This window comes from Aythya fuligula, chromosome 2 (assembly GCF_009819795.1).
Source record: "Aythya fuligula isolate bAytFul2 chromosome 2, bAytFul2.pri, whole genome shotgun sequence".
Classification (NCBI taxonomy): domain Eukaryota; kingdom Metazoa; phylum Chordata; class Aves; order Anseriformes; family Anatidae; genus Aythya; species Aythya fuligula.
In genome coordinates, this window is record NC_045560.1 from 64412795 (window position 1) to 64428793 (window position 15999).

General features: G+C 42.5%; 1 protein-coding gene across 5 annotated transcripts in view; it reads right to left on the reverse strand.

Annotated features, from left to right (window-relative positions):
* The window catches only part of PHACTR1 (phosphatase and actin regulator 1), a 306420-nt gene that overhangs the window by 143504 nt on the left and 146917 nt on the right, over positions 1–15999 (reverse strand). Inside the window, exons 1-2 of one of the 5 annotated variants that reach the window (XM_032181578.1) lie at positions 13482–13641; positions 12657–12760 (exon numbers count right to left, since the gene is read on the reverse strand). The exons of 3 other annotated variants lie outside the window; for them this stretch is intronic. In XM_032181578.1, the coding sequence (XP_032037469.1) occupies positions 12657–12702 (46 nt within the window). In that variant the 5' untranslated portion in view covers positions 12703–12760; positions 13482–13641. Of the gene's footprint in view, positions 1–12656; positions 12761–13481; positions 13642–15999 lie in introns of those variants that run through there. One more of the 5 variants, XM_032181580.1, reaches the window with a different exon arrangement.

A 15999-nucleotide genomic window follows, 5' to 3' on the forward strand; every position in this document is an offset into this window, starting at 1 on the left:
GGAGCTGATCAGGTAATCTACCTAAGAAACACAACAGTCGAGGAAAGAATCTTTGTGCACGTAACTTCAAGTTCATGAATAATTCCAAGTCCAGCAACCAGAAATAGCTCAGAAAAATGAGAAAGAGTTTAAATCAAAGCTAAGGGGAAAAATACTACAGAGAGCCAAGAAAACATCATCACTGAAAAATATACTGAAATAGTTCCATCAGTTTTATGCACTGAAATAGTGTTAGCAGAGAGAAACACATGAAATATTGACCTCACTAGAGTGAAATGCAAAGGCCAATAAGGAGCAGGATTACCTTACCAAATCTGACTAGTGACTGGATAACCATCCTGGGAACTGGGGACAAAAGTCCTCAGATCTACGAACATTTTACAAATGAAGCAAAAATATGGCTCTCTGCTCGAGATGAGCACATTATTGATATGAACTGGAAGAGAGGAAAAAGATGAACAAAATTATGTATTGACCCTCTCAGGTAGGGTTGGGACACGCTGGTTGCATGCTAAAACCTGCCTCCTTACTGATATCAGAGGACTATATTGGACAAAGTTGTAAAAGGACCTTTCCAGCATGCTATATTTCACCTACAGAAAAAAAAAAAAAAAAAAACAAATTGGTGGAGAAGGCATTACAGTATGGTTGTAACGAGTGCTTTGCTTTGTATTAATAGGACTCTCCCATCTCTGTGGTGGTTGAGAGAGAAACCAGCAGCTTGTTGCAAGCCATGAATACAAGTGGAGCACCCCAGCAGCACGTTGGGGTATGCCTATGAAGAGCCACTTGACCATGAAATTGGAAGCTAAGTTCATTTTGCAATGTTGCAAACAAAACTGTGACAGGCATGAGAATTCATTTTAATACAGAAACAGTATAAAACCCAACCAAAACCTGACATTCCTTGCAATAAAATAGTTATATATATATATATATATATATATATTTACCTCTTCACTGCTAGCACTGTACAAAGCAACAAAACTATAAAATCTGACTTCCCTAAATGTTGAAGGTTCCTCTCAAAGTTATCATGACTCTGACACCAAGCAAATATTTAACAAAAACAAAACAAAACAAAAACTAAACACCTTTTCAGAGCATTTCTGTCAATTTAAATTGCCTCTGTCCATATAACTGTATGGAGAACAGTGTTCTCAATTTTAAATACAAATCTACTTTGGACAAAGGATCTGTACAACTTTCAACAAGTATCACAGATTTCTTTCTATCAAGTCAAATGTCAAGTCATGGAGAAAGCTCACCAAATGTGCACATACACTACTCCACCTGAACTCGAGTCGTTGCCACACATACCTGATTTTCAAAAACCTATTTACTTAAAGAGCATTTTTGGACTCACAAGTAGGAGATTGGCCTGAACCATGGCATCTGGATGAGTATCTCAAGCTTTTTGCTCAGAATGACAATTTTTCCAAGCATTTTTTACAAGGGAGGAAACAAACTAATAAAACAGATATGCTTATGGGTACCTACAGATAAACATATACAAATGGAGACTGGTATACAACAAATGCAATAATAATACAAAAATCTGAAATACATTAACAGTCAAGCACATAACGAACAACATATTCTTTGTCTACCAGATACAGGCAATAGCTGTATTAGTTCAAAGAGGCTGATTTCTAAAACAACCTCTCATCTTCCTATAGATCTGTAAAAGTTTTTATATTTATATATATATATATATATATATATATATATCACAGAGTGCCCAATGTCTAAAGGAGACTGAGGCAGAAAACACTAACAAAAGAAAACAAATCCAAAGAAAAATATTGCTAAAAAGTGTATTTCATGAGCTGCTAAGCAATGGCAGGAAATATATTATTGAACTGACAGTTGTCTTGCAGTTGACTGAACTGGCTGCTCTGGCAACTTGAGATGAACAGGAGAAAGATGGATCAGTCCATCGAACTGCAAGATCTCTGAGTTTTCTACTAGGTTGATGGGTTTCCACACACAGCACAAGGCAAATGGTGTTTGTGTGATGATAGAAGTGCACTGAAAGCCAGTCTCACAGTAGTAACTTGAGTACTTTCCTAGAATCAAACAATGCAGACACCATGCTGTCTGTATTTTACTGAGACACACAAGAAAGAGAAAAGGAAATAGCTCCTGAATCTAATCATGTTTAAACTTGCTTGCCACTTGGGGAGGGAATTTGAGGTAGGGAAGCTGCATAAACCAAACTTCATGACTCCCTCCCTTCTTTCCCATTTTGGTATCGTGCCTAATTCTCTCCAACCACTGCTAGAGGAGTTGAAGATTGGCAGCCACACAGACCAGACAGTCAGAAATTGTTCTTCTCAATTCAGATGCCGGAGCAGGCAGTAAATCCAATCTTAAGTGCCACATCAGACTGCTGGAAGACAACCCTTATGGCTATAAACCAGCAGACAATTACCTTGGGGCTATAAATATTAATGAAAGCTTTAGTCATCTTGCTCTTCTATTTCCCAGTTGGGTACAATTCAGATTTAGTTCCACACAAGTCTCTGCACCTGGTTTTTCCTTCTGGTCAAACCCAAATTTCAAAGCTACTTAAATAAAACTGCTGTGCTAGTGTAAGGAAAGTATCCTGCCTTGCTGATGCACAGGAGGAGGAGAAGGAACAAGTCTTTCAAAAAGACTCTGGTTCAAATTGTTTCTACTGGCCATCCATCTACATCTGTGCACTTGCACTGCTGACTGTTCCAGCTGTGCATCTCAATCTCTACCAGGGTTTACATTTTAAGCAGATTGGAAAGTAAAATGAGAAAGGTGCAATGCTGTAAAGCTCAACAGTAGCACGATACAAGCTCTTTGTATCAGTTCAGTTTCAGGTGATGCAGAAGAAATAGCATTTCTGCTGATTTTCATTTATTTATTTGCTTTACAACAAGGTTGAAAAAGTTTTAGTGTTTAAAAAACAACAATAACAAAAACAAAATAAATGTTGATGTTGCACCCATGTTGCATCAGATAGCATCTGAATATTGGAAATGTGAAAGCAGCTGCCCATTGGATGTGTTAAGGGACATAAAACCAGCGCCATAGTCCTTATGACATGGACTGCTGACGTTAGGGACCACAGATATGGTCCATGTGGATGTGAATATATGGATCACTAATACTTCTGAGATGCTTGGAATAATATATGGACTATGGATGCAGTAGACCACAGTGGCATTTCAAGGCCTGACTCATTTGTCAGGATATAGTTAATGACAAGTCTAATTATTTATTCCAACATTTCCAATGCATTCAAGACTACTTACCATCACTTCCCTCTGATTCTAGAAACTGTGTTAAAAAGATAATTAGTATTCAGGACAGTGGCATTTGTGCTGCACCTGTACATAGGGCAACGAAGATGGTGAAGGGCCTAGAGAGGAAGACGTATGAGGAGCAGCTGAGGGCACTGGGCTTGTTCAGCCTGGAGAAGAGGAAGCTGAGGGGGGACCTTATCACTGCCTACAACTTCCTCTCAAGGAGGAGTGGAGAGGCAGGTGACCTATTCTCTGTAAACACCAGTGATAGGACTCGCGGGAACAGTGTTAGGCTGACGCAGGGGAAGTTTAGGCTGGACATCAGGAAGAGGTTCTTCACCGAGAGGGTGGTTGCACACTGGAACAGGCTCCCCAGGGACGTAGTCACTGCACCAAGCCTGTCAGAATTTAAAAAGCATTTGGACTGTGCACTTAGTCACATGGTCTAAACTTTTGGGTAGACCTGTGCGGTGCCAGGAGTTGGACTTGATGATCCTTATGGGTCCCTTCCAACTCGGGATATTCTATGATTCTATGATCCCTCAGCCCACTGCTGAAAATAAAGAATGTTATTATCAACTATTTCTAACAAAACTTGGTCATGCCTTTCTTGAAATGACCTGATTTTCTCGGTGTTACCATAACTACATTGGAATGCTTCCAGACCTTTAAAAAAAAGGGTTTAAAATAGCATTACTATCCAGTTTTCGAACAGAAAATCAACTTCCCTTAGGAGGCAAGGTGAAATAAAAAGCATCCTCTGCTACCAAAATCTCTCAAGATAAATTAAATAATTGGATCCATTTATCCATTTTAATTTTATTCCCTACTCTCATACTGCATAAAGCCATTAGACTAATGGCCTGAAAACTGTCAGACAAAAGATGACAGAGGGCAAGATCCTTCTCTTAAGTAGTGATAGGGGAGGGTGTCTGCTGAACTGCAGCATCAAACCTGTCATCCTAGTTGTGGCTGGGAGAAATGCGAAGGAATATCTGTTGTACATATTACATTCCTTCCAGAATGTCCAAAACAACAGGTAACATGGGCCCTACCTGCAGAAAAGGAGGTACATCTTAAATTGCAACCTTTGGGCTACAGAGAGCCAGTAAACAGCTTTGATTGAACACCTCTCCTAGTTATGCTCAAAGAAATGGGTAAGACAGTAAATCTCACTTATACAAACCAAAGTCCTGGAGCCTATGTGTTTCTTACTCCTGACGAGCATGCTACAAAACACATACATGGGGATACCTACCCTCCTTGCTTCTTTGGACATATTTAACACCATGTTACTTTTTTTTTTGGAAAAAAAAAATATCTCGAGAAATATTTGGATTTTATTCCTGAGTCATATTTTAAAATCTTAAAAAGTTCCACTATCTAAACAAAGAAAATCTCCAGAGACTGACAGTTAGGCCTGGTCTTCTTATTAGTAGGTTTTCACACCTGGGATCAGGAGGTTTTTCACCAGGAGGGACAGTGCTTGTCCATGAGCTGTCTCTCAACAGTACATCTTCAGGATGGCTAATGGGCACTATGACTACAGGGTTATTTTTAGAAAGGGTGGCCTGAACCAAAATGATCCAGAATGATACATCTAGTGGTTCCAAAGAAGCTACTGCAGGTGATTTCAAAATTACTCATTTTATCTTTAAATTATACCATGTTAATTGTTTTTCAGAGCAACAGAAATAATTCATCTTCTTTTAAATTTAAAAGTTACAGCCAAAGGCAGAGACTTTGCTCCTCTTGATTAAATTGGATCCAGTGCCAGGAAAGTCAGGGAGACATGACAGTGACAAGACCAGACGTTACCTTGTCTCTCCCTGCCAAATCTTTCCTGTGACAAGGAGATCAGAACCAGCAGAGCAGTGGAGATTCATGTCACTTCACAAGAGCCAAAAAAACAGTAAGAGGACAATTTTTCATCTCACAGAGATGTCAAGAACATCATTATCTTTCCTGAAGTGTGCAAATCAAAGTCACAAAGGAAAGGTGGGGCTTCCAAGTATGTCCCAACCCCAACTCTTTGCAGCTTTGCTTCATCCATCTAGATAATGGAAATGGTCACAGCACCCTCCAGTTTCTACGAAAGTGACTGCAACATCCACCCATGGCTGTACTCCCCCACCATACACTGATACTGCCTTTCAATTGTTCCAGTGCCTGGATTCTGGGTGATCCAATTTGGGATGATACGTGTGAGACAGAGCTTGATCAACGTAACAGCCCACAACCACATCCAATTACTCTCCAACACCCCAGCAGACTGTTAGCAAGGTGGCACCACACGTACTTATGCCATGCTCCTGAAATTATTTTGGCCAATTGGCGGTGACACCAAAAGGAAGCTAGATGTTACACTGTCTGATTACAGAAAAGGTAATCTTAGGAGATACAAAGGAGTAACTGTACATTTACTACAAGCCACTGAAACAAATCTAGAAATAAATTCTTGTAATACAAAAATTACTGTGGAGAGCCCACCTCTTTTCTGAGCAATGAATGATAATGTTATATATACACAATCATATACTCAAAAGGATAGGTTTTGTTCATCAGTCAAGGAGCCTTTAAGGGAACTCTGATGCTATGTTGTATGATGTATGATGCTATGGTACGGCCATGCTATTCATGATGTGATATTAACTGTTTCTAAACAGAGACAGAAGGTATTATATTAGCACAAACTGACGTAACTGATTGCAAACTAAAAAAGAAAAAGTGAAACTAAAAGGGAAGAAAGGAAATACTCTCATGTGGCAGAATACTGACTTGGATTACCTCTTCTGATCTCTTCCCCATATAAGCAATAGTTCTGTTGCTTAGCTCTCACTGGAAGTGATGTTATTAATGAGCGAATTCCTACCATTGATTTTAAATGAAGCTCATTTTCTTCTACAGAATACAAAGGTTTAAAAAACAAACAGGCCAACTACACCTTAAAAAATAAACAAAAACATTTCTATGCAAATGGGGAAGCACTCAGAAGAGACAGAGCACAGAACAGTAAACTAACTGCACACCCAGGCAAGCATAAGAGCATAAATTAGAACATCGGGGTGATGTAAGAAGAAGCAGAATGTCAAGTTTGTTCAGGCAGGTCGATATCAGATAGTCTGAAAGACTCTGGTAATAGCAAAGTGAGCAGAGAATCTGCTTGTCCATCACCTGTGCCATCAACTGCATCTTGCCCCTTTTCCACACTGCCTCCCTTTACGCGTGGAAAACGTGTGGCCTTTCACAGTTTATCACACAGTTTTGTATTGTATTTCTGACATAGCTAACTTGATCAAAACTAGGCACACTACTCAAAATGACAACAAATACTTACAGACAGGCATTACTGTTAAATATAGGAAATGCTGTATTGCTTTCATCATGCTTGCTGGCATTTTATTTGCTTTTCTGGACTGCCCATTAGCAACTGATTTTTTCTTGCATGTTCGGTATTGCCCTGATGTTTGTATTTATGAGGTGTATGTTGTATATTTCCTAATACTTTAAATTTGGTTCTCAGAATAGAAAGCAGGGTGATAAGATACTATTAAAAGATGGCAACTGAGTTACAGCATAGAAAAGGAGAGAAATCAGAGAGAAGAGATGGGCCTGAAACAAGCCATCTGCTTGCTCTCTGAAGACAGCAAGAATTGCTGTGTCCTCTTATCAGTGTCTACGTGTCAACACCGTGTAATAAAAATGAGTGGGCCCTGAGCCATTGTGAGCAATTCCAACTTTTGTTGTTGTTGTTCCTAAAGCTTCTCAAATCAATGACAGACAGAATTCCCAGAAGAGGCTGTTAATATTTCTCCCATGGGGACCTGGGAATTATCACTGGTAAACAAACGACTTAGACACGTGCTTGTGTAAGATTGACGTCATGTTGCATATACCTTTTTCCCCCATACTATTTCATTTACCCGATTGACCTACCTGCAATGCTACACATACTCCTACTGTTTCAGTCAATAATGTAAACTGTATTGCAATTTGGGCCAAGACATCTTCCCAAGCTCTGTGAAACAATCCCAGAGCTCTGCTGGGTGACAGCCTGTGGCAACGCTGCCAGCAAACTCACCCTTTGCCAGCCACAGCATGGACTTGCCTGGAATTGTACACAACAAGTACAATTCTGGGGCCAGAAGTTTTTGGCACAGGCAGTTTAACAGGATATGAATTAGTCACTACAGACACACATGAGCAGCTCATGGACTTGCCCTCAGGCTTGGTGTTATTTCTGGAGGTACGGCCAGAAGAGGGGTACAAAGCTTTTGCTCACTGCAAGCTTTCTAAAGTAAAGGACCTCCTGATCAGGAGGAAAGATCACACCGTTTTTCCTAGAAAGGGACATTTATCTCCCCCCTCAAAATGCTGAGGGCACTCATCTTTTAGAGCAGAAAACGATGCTGGTGGGGTCAAGGTGCACTACTGGGGCGTGGCGTACTTCTGCTCGACTGCAACCACTTCCTCTGGCCCTGCACCATATCCACCTCAAATCAGACACTACTGAGTTCAACTGACAAAAATTACCCAATTTTATGATCTGTGCTGTCAAGCACATATTTCACCCTGAAATGTAAGCCCACGCCTCCCCCTCAACGTCCTTCCCCCACCCTTTCTTTAAGTTAACTATACCTCAGAGACTGAAAATACACACTGCATAATTATATTGGATTTTGAAACCTCAAGCATGTTTTTCAGCTCCCCACATTTCACAGCAGGACCAGGTATGCTTGTTTTATCTTCTACGTTTACATTCTGTGAGGTCTATTTTTTTTCTTCTTCAAAATATTTTAGGATTTTAAACAGGGACAATTGTAAATGATTGCAATGCCTCATAGCCATGTACAGCACTCACTCCAGAGATTGCAATGGAAGAACAGCTACTGTTTGAAATAATGTGAGAATTAGTGGAGGAAAACTTGTTTTTATACACAACTCTTGCAGGGTTTATAGCTTGTCTAGAAGATAACCATTTCATTTAATAATTACTTTTGTGGGAAGGAAAATAATCACCTTGGAGACAATCTCTGAAGTGATGATAAAATAAATGTTCTAAAATTTTCTGGTTGAAAAAAAAAAAAAAGCAGAAAGTCTTGAGTTCCAGGTGAGAATAGCACACATACACTTTCAGTTTTGAACTTTTATGTATCTAGAAGCTCTAGAAAAGGGATGACACCAGAAAAACAAGTGTTGGAATTCCTACAGCAATGATATCTCAGTCCATACTGATTTTCATACATGTATAACACAATGATATCCACTTAAATAGCAAAAACCTGAATTATGGAAACATATGATAAGCAGACTGGGTAGGAGTTCTGAAGGAGACCTTTTGGGGTATACTTAATATTATTTATATTTCCACTGCACTTGCATGTAGAGACCCCAAAATCCTGGAGCCCCACAGTACTTGGCACTAAGCATAGAAACAGCAAGTGAAACACCTATTTTTTTTTTTCCCAACAGATCTCATAGTCTATTTACAGACCAGCAGGCATGTGAAAGGAAATGCAATTATCTCAGTTTTACAGATATGGAACTGAGGTAGAAAACAACACATGGACAGGCATGTCTGGAGCCTCCCAGAGATCCTCTGCAGAGGTGGGAATAGAGCTGAGAAACCCTCAACTTAAAGTCCTAGTCTTTCACAGTAATAAAAACACTTTTCTCTGTGCAGTCCCTCTCTTTCAATACACAGATTAACTGTTTTCCACTTAAGTTTCCTGTCAGATTCTTTGCATAAATATCAACGGTAACCTACATCACTTGCTCAGGTAATTTCTGGGTACCTTTGAACCTCTACATTTTTTTCTTGCCACAGTAAAGTGAAGACGTATCTAAACTGTGGTTCAGATCCAGGCTCAGGCTTCTGCAAGAAACTAAGATTAGGATTCAGTGTGTGAACACTAAATAAAACCCAGCCAATCTCTTCTTCCTATATTCGTCTCTGCAATCATTGCACCTTTGCTCATCAACCTTGCCTCCTACTGTGAACCAGCACTACCACAACCCTCCCAAAGACCCCTGAAATCAGAATACATTTAGAAGTGCTGTGTACATACCACAAGATGTTTAGCATCGCACAGTCCCAGTGCACCTGGATCTCTTCTAGCTCAAGCTCCCTCTTTACACATTTATCAGTCACTTTCCCACATTTAAGTTCAGAAAGTATTTTCATTCCCCTTCATCCTTCTAGCACTTTGTATTGGGTTTACGTGGCATGGTTTTGGTAGTGGGAGGCTGCAGGGGTGGCCTCTGTGAGAAGAGTCCAGCAGCTGCCCCACGTTAGGTAAGAGTCAGTTTCAGCCAGTTCCAAAAGGATCTGCCACTGCGCAGAGCTGAGCCAATAAGTGATGTTGTTTGTGTCTCTGTGAGGGCAGATATAAGAAAGGGAAAAAAATAAACAAACAACAACAACAACAAAAAAACCACACAGCTGCACAACAGCAGCTGGGAAAGTGAGGAGTGAGCACCAGCCCTGCAGCCCTCAAGGTGAGTGCAGCAGGAGGGCAGGAGGTGCTCCAGGCACTCAGCAGAAGTTCTCCTGCAGCCTGTGGAGAGACCCCTGGTGGAGCAGGCTGTCCCCCTGCAGCCCACGGGTCCCACATGGAGCAGATTGCCACACTGCAGCTCATGGAGGAGCCCACGTGGAGCAGGTGGATGTGGCCTGGAGGAGGCTGCGGCCCATGGATAGCCCCCGCAGGAGCAGGCCCCGGGCCAGAGCTGCAGCCCATGGAGAGGAGCCCACGCAGGAGCAGGGGATCTGAGGGGAGCTGCTACCCATATGGGGGACCAGTGCTGGAGCAGTTTGCTCCTGGGGGATGGATGGATGGACCCTGTGGGACGGAGCCGTGTGGGAGCAATGCTTGAAGAGCTGCTGCCTGTGGGCAGCCCCCGCAGGCTCAGTTGGGGAAGGACAGCATCCCATGGGAGGCACCCCACAGGGAGCAGGGGCAGAGAGGGACCGTGAGGGAATGGTGGGGACGAAGCGTCAGGGACTGAACGCAGCCCCCACTCCCTGTTACCCTGTGCCGTTCAGGGGTAGGAGGTGGAAGAGGGTAGGTGGGAAGGGAAGGTGTTTTTAGTTTCTTTCCTTTGTTTCTCACTTCTCTCGCTTGTTAGTAATAGGTAATAAATTTCTTTAATCTTCCTACGCTGAGTCTGTTTTGCCTGTCACAATAATTGTTGAGTGATCTCCCTGTTCTATCTCAACCCTTAAACCCTTTTATTGTATTTTCTCTCCCTTTCTCTTAGAGGATGGGAAGTGAGAGAGCAATTGCGGTGCAGCTCAGCTGCCCAGCTGAGTAGAACCACCACACACTTTCAAAATACTTCCACTTGTGTCATCTCCCCACTTCTCTCCTGTCTTGTCTTGGAACTTTTGTAACCCTTCATCCTCTTTCTTCCAGTGTTTCCCTGCTACCATTCCTCATACAGCATTCAGGGCTCAGTCCAGATTGCTCTTCTGTTCCTTGGGATGATTCTTACCTTTCTACACTTGACCTTTCCCTCTCTGTTCAGTCTACCATATCGGACTGCCTCTCTACATCCTGCCCTGGATATCCTAGGGTCACTCACACTTCACAGAATGAAGCCAAACACCTCACTTTCCCCCTCACGTACAGCTTTACTCCTCCATTCCCAACCATTTCTGCTCATTCAGATTCTCAGTATTTATGCTTTATAAACATCTCTGTTTTCTATTTTCCATCTAATTTAGCATTAAATGCATCCATGAATTTCAGTCTGATGGCTAAAAATACCTTCCACTTCCATCTGCATTCCTGTAACCTCCCCCTCATCTCTGAGCTTCTCCCTCCTTCTCAATTTTCACCGCATCAGAATGCTGCATCTACATCTACTCCCTTTATCTTTACTTCAGGGAGTCCATCCATACATCCAAATTCCTTCAGCAACTTCTCTCCAAATTAAATGACCTCTCTTTAAAGATATCGTAGTACTCAACTCCTGCCTCCAGCATTTCCTTAGGTTTCACTGCTATCTCTTCTGCTCTTCTCCTAGTCATGCCTTTTGCTAGATTTGTTAGTGGTCTTAGAATAATTTATCATTTCTGCATGAATTTTCCTCTGATTTTGCCACTGCAATAGTACAATGATAAAGCAGAGTCAGGGCATGACTAGAATCCAGAACTCATAACTGGATTTGGATGGTATTTCTGCATTAAATCAACAGTACCCCAACTGGCTTGACTATACTATAAGGACTGAATTCTGGTCTACAAAGACCAGTACCAACAAATAAAATAATTGCTCAGACCATAGCAGTACTTTTGATGTCCTAGTATAGTTTCAGACCTGAAACATATCTAAACAAACTATCTATTGGTTTGGATAGCAGGGTGGGGGTGTAAACATTGGAAAATGATGTGTGTTTCTGTTATAGAAAGCACTAAGTGGTCCGCCTCTTTGGGTGTCTTCAGGCCATGCAACTGCGAGGCTGCACAGACACCTGGAGATCCCTACAGGCGTTTCCATAACTGGGCTAGTTACAGGCTAGAGTAACTAGCCTGTTTTTTTCATTCTGATATCGTGATCACATCATAATTTCATTTCATTATATAATCCTTTCCCTCCAAACCCCTACAGTCTACAACTGGTATCAACCAGGAAAATACTGGCATTTTTTTCCATCCTGAAAAATATATCAAGAGTCAAGATAGCGAGTGTGCTCAGACAACAGACCTGAGACTATATTTTCTTTACTTTCTGAAAGAAACTCATAGCTGCACATGATGGTGGGAAGGAAAGGATTAAGATTGCATCAATATTACATCCCTTTTAAATGATGACCGTGAAAGTTGTTTGCATGGGGGTGAATGAAATCCTACCCCATAGAACAAGGGTGTGAAAAAGGATGCTCTGGAAGTCTGCTGTCTGGAAGCCTCTCTCCCCTGTTTTTTTGCCTTTTGAGGGTTACCAGATTATCCCCTGCCAAGGTGCATACCTTCCCCTCAGAACATCTAACAGCTTGAAACTAAACTATCAAGCATAAGAAAGGAAGCTGAATGCTTAAATATACAACTATTAGTCTGTTAAGAGTTGCACGTTCATAAACATCCATGCATACACATATATCCAGTGAGGAGAGCAATAATCTTTTCTTACTGTGCTAAGTACAAGACTGAAAAAAAAAAAAAGCAAACAGCAAAACATGCAGTCAAGTTTCAGGTCAATTCGATTAATCTAGGAAAGCATATTTTTAACAAATGGCTTCATTTGCCTTTAAGGATAAATAATCCATGTTAATAGTGTTAAGTACCTGCTGCTGCTGTGCACAGCCCTTCATTTAATATCTGTAGAGCTTGCTGTCACCAGCAGCACATAAGAGGAAAGAAAAAAAAAAAACACTCACAATTTTGTATAGCATTCATTAGATTATTCCTCTGCTGCAGTAGCATAAGCAGTAAGAGTGCTTAACCCACTGTGGTTTTCCAAGCTTCCCAGGCTGTCTTCACCCTTTACAATGAAAGCAATTCTGTTCAGCTTTAGCTGTGGTCTAATCAAAGAAAATTATAATCACACTATCAGGATGCTAATTCTGAAAAGACATTAGCAAAACCATAGTCACTTTGTTAAGCTGCAAACCTGTGGCTGACAAAGGACCACCAGATCCCAAACTGTATTTTGTTCTTTTGCATAGAGCAAACCAAGCCGATTAACCATTTTTTGGTTAATTAAAATAATAATAATAACAGTAGTAACACTAATACTAATAGTAATCAGCCTCAGAGGCAAAAGCTGAAAAATCAAGTGACAACAACTACTGAGAACCCTCAGCTCAGAAAATAACAATTTAATATTCACATTTCTCACAAAAAGCCTTTTGCTGACCTTCAGAAAATGAGATCCACCTACTACATCAGTTAATAGGCAGCTCTAAGTCAAGTGCCTTTAATCCTAAGTAACACGTAAAAGAACACAGCAAGACAAAGTAACACAACACTGAACAAGAATGTGGGGTAACATCTGTGAAGCTATAGTTTTTTTTTGTTTTTGTTTTTTTTTTTTGTTTGTTTGTTTTGTTTTGTTTTGTTTTTTTGTTTTTTTTTCTGAATGCTCTTATGCTTCCTTTTGTTCTTAGTTCCACCTAATTGCTGACTTTGGCATAATCAAAATAATTTGTCATTGTTGCCTTCTAACATTTGCATTCACAAAAACATAAAAAGCATATACTTACCTGTAGCAACACCTGTAATTGATTATACCGTCACTCAGAATACCCTCAGGAGGTTTTGCTCAGTCCAAAAAGGAGAGGGGGAAGGGATGAGAACAGTTGTCTGATGAGAAACACTGTATTAACTCCAATAAAAATACAGTTTTCCCCATGTGCCTGAAAGCATGGAGAAAATCACACAAGCTGGATTCCATGTATACCAGTCCTTCCAAATACTGAGTTGAGTCAAGCAAACCCTACTGCAGCACGACGAGGAAAAAGTTGATGTATCAAGGCAGAAACCCCAATCTAAAATTCACGGGAATGGTAACAAAACACAATCAATACACACAGCAATTTCTACAGCAACTTGGGATGGGGTGGGGAGGGGAAGAGTTTGGTTCCTTAACGGTCAGCACAAAGCTTCTGTGGCAAGTTGGGGGACCTGTCCCTCGGCACCTCTCTGATCGACATGCTGAATCAATGCCCAGCGCATTCCTCCTGCACTCCCTTTCCTATTTCCCTGGGATCTGTACAGGGCAATGCTGAGCATCCCAGCCTCGGAGTGGAGCACACACATGCACACACACGCAGCCCGTGCCAGCACACACACTCCTGCCTCGCTTCTCTACCCACAGCACCTCAGCACTCACCGTCACGGGCTTCCTCCCCGCGACTGCAGTTGCTGCAAATGTGTTTGATCTCCTTGCCTATGTGACATTGTATCACAAAAGAGACATTGTTAGTGGCGGTCTCCTTCAGTGGATTCATCCTCACTAGATAGAAAGCTTTCTTTTTAGGTTTCTCTCCACTCATGTCTTAAACAGAGCCCTGCCTGCCGTTGGGAGAAGAAAAAGCAAGCATCCCAGTCTGCCTGGCGTGCGTGCAATCCGCCATCCGCTCACTCTCGCCTTGGCGTTCATCTGCCACACGCACCACAAGGATCGAGGGGAGGGCTGGGCAGAGGGGGAGGCGGGAGGGAGTAGGCAGCAATGCTCCCCAGCCTGGCTGCCCCCCGCAACCCTGTTCCTCCACCAATCCATCTGGGCTCAGCTGGAGGACGCTTAGCATCTTCCCGCACCCTCCATGCACCAAGCAGCCTCCCTCCACTTCTCTCCTCCCCTTCTTCTTCTCCCATTCCCTCCCTCCTCCTCTGGCAGCCCCCCCCCCCAAAGCCCTGAGAGCCCCCAGTTGGGCTGCAACCTGCTGGGAGGGTGCACAGAGTTCCCCTCCCAGGACATGCTGCGGCTCAGGTGGTGTGGCAGCCTATTCCACAGTAATTAGTATTTTATATGCAAAGAGAGTCAGCCCGCTGGCTGGCACAGGGCTGCCCCCCCTTCTGTGGTGGGCCTGGGTGCTGCACGCAGCCTGCACAGCCAGTTCCTCTCCCCCAAACCCTTCCTGCTTTTCATTCCTGCTTTTTCTCCTTGAACTCTTCTTTTTAAAAGCAGAGGAGGTGCTTCTGCCTGGTCCTGTCCTGTGTGTGGCTCACAGGGACAGCTCAAGCTCCTCTGCAGCAGGACGGCTCTCCCTCCCCGAGGCTGACCATCGGCTCACCAAGAAGCGCAGAGGGTTTGGATTCATTCAGGTAGTTCCTTTGGGGGATGAACACCCCTTCTTTGCCTCCTGCTTAAAACACAGCTGCCCCAAGGATCAGTTGTAGCACCCCTGGGTGCCTGCAGCCACAGCTGGGTGCTTCGAAGACTCCCGCAGTGCGAAGGGAATTATAATTTCTGATCAGATGCCCTGCCAATCCCCTGCTGCCCAGCTGCCCCGAAATGTGCGATCTATTTTTGCAGCAGACTAAACAGCCCAAACTGCCCAGCTTGCTGAAACAGCAGTTCGGGAAAGTGCCTGTAACACAGGGGCAGGGGAGCGGGAGCAAGCAGGGGAGAGGATGCCTAGTTTCTTGCAGGCTTTGGGATGGAAAGCCTGAAGTAGAGATGATAATCTCAGCTATTCTGGTAGCTATTTAGTAACATGAGTGTTGTTGCTTTAAATCTTCAGCAAGCTATCAGTTTGGCAGGCACAGAGAGTGCAATTGGGGCAGGTGAAACATGGTAAAGAACACCACCATTCTCCTTATTTTTAGCCAAAGCCCTTCTTCCCTGTTGGAAGAAATCAACTCATTCCACAGTTCTTTGCCCTTTTCACATATTTTTGCCAAATTTTACTCTAACGAGAGGCAAAAATGGCCCTGATTCTCTTCAACTGCCTGTGAAACAGGCAGTGAGACATCTGCCTAAAGAAAGATGGAACAGAAACTTAAGAATTCAGTGCCATAATTTTCCATTTTCTCAGCTGCACACATACACACACACAGAAAATGCATGCAATGAGACTGCTGACCTACTTGTTCTGTGTCATTCTGTGGCATGTCCGACTTCTCACCTGGTACTAGTAGGAGCCAAAACTTTGAGCTGTCACATACGGCAAAAAATTGCAAGGCTTTGCTTTTCTCAGGCGTGTTGACAAATCAGACCGGATGCTGTTAGATCTTCCTGAAACATGGGCTGAGGCATGTTCTCAGCATAATCATGCC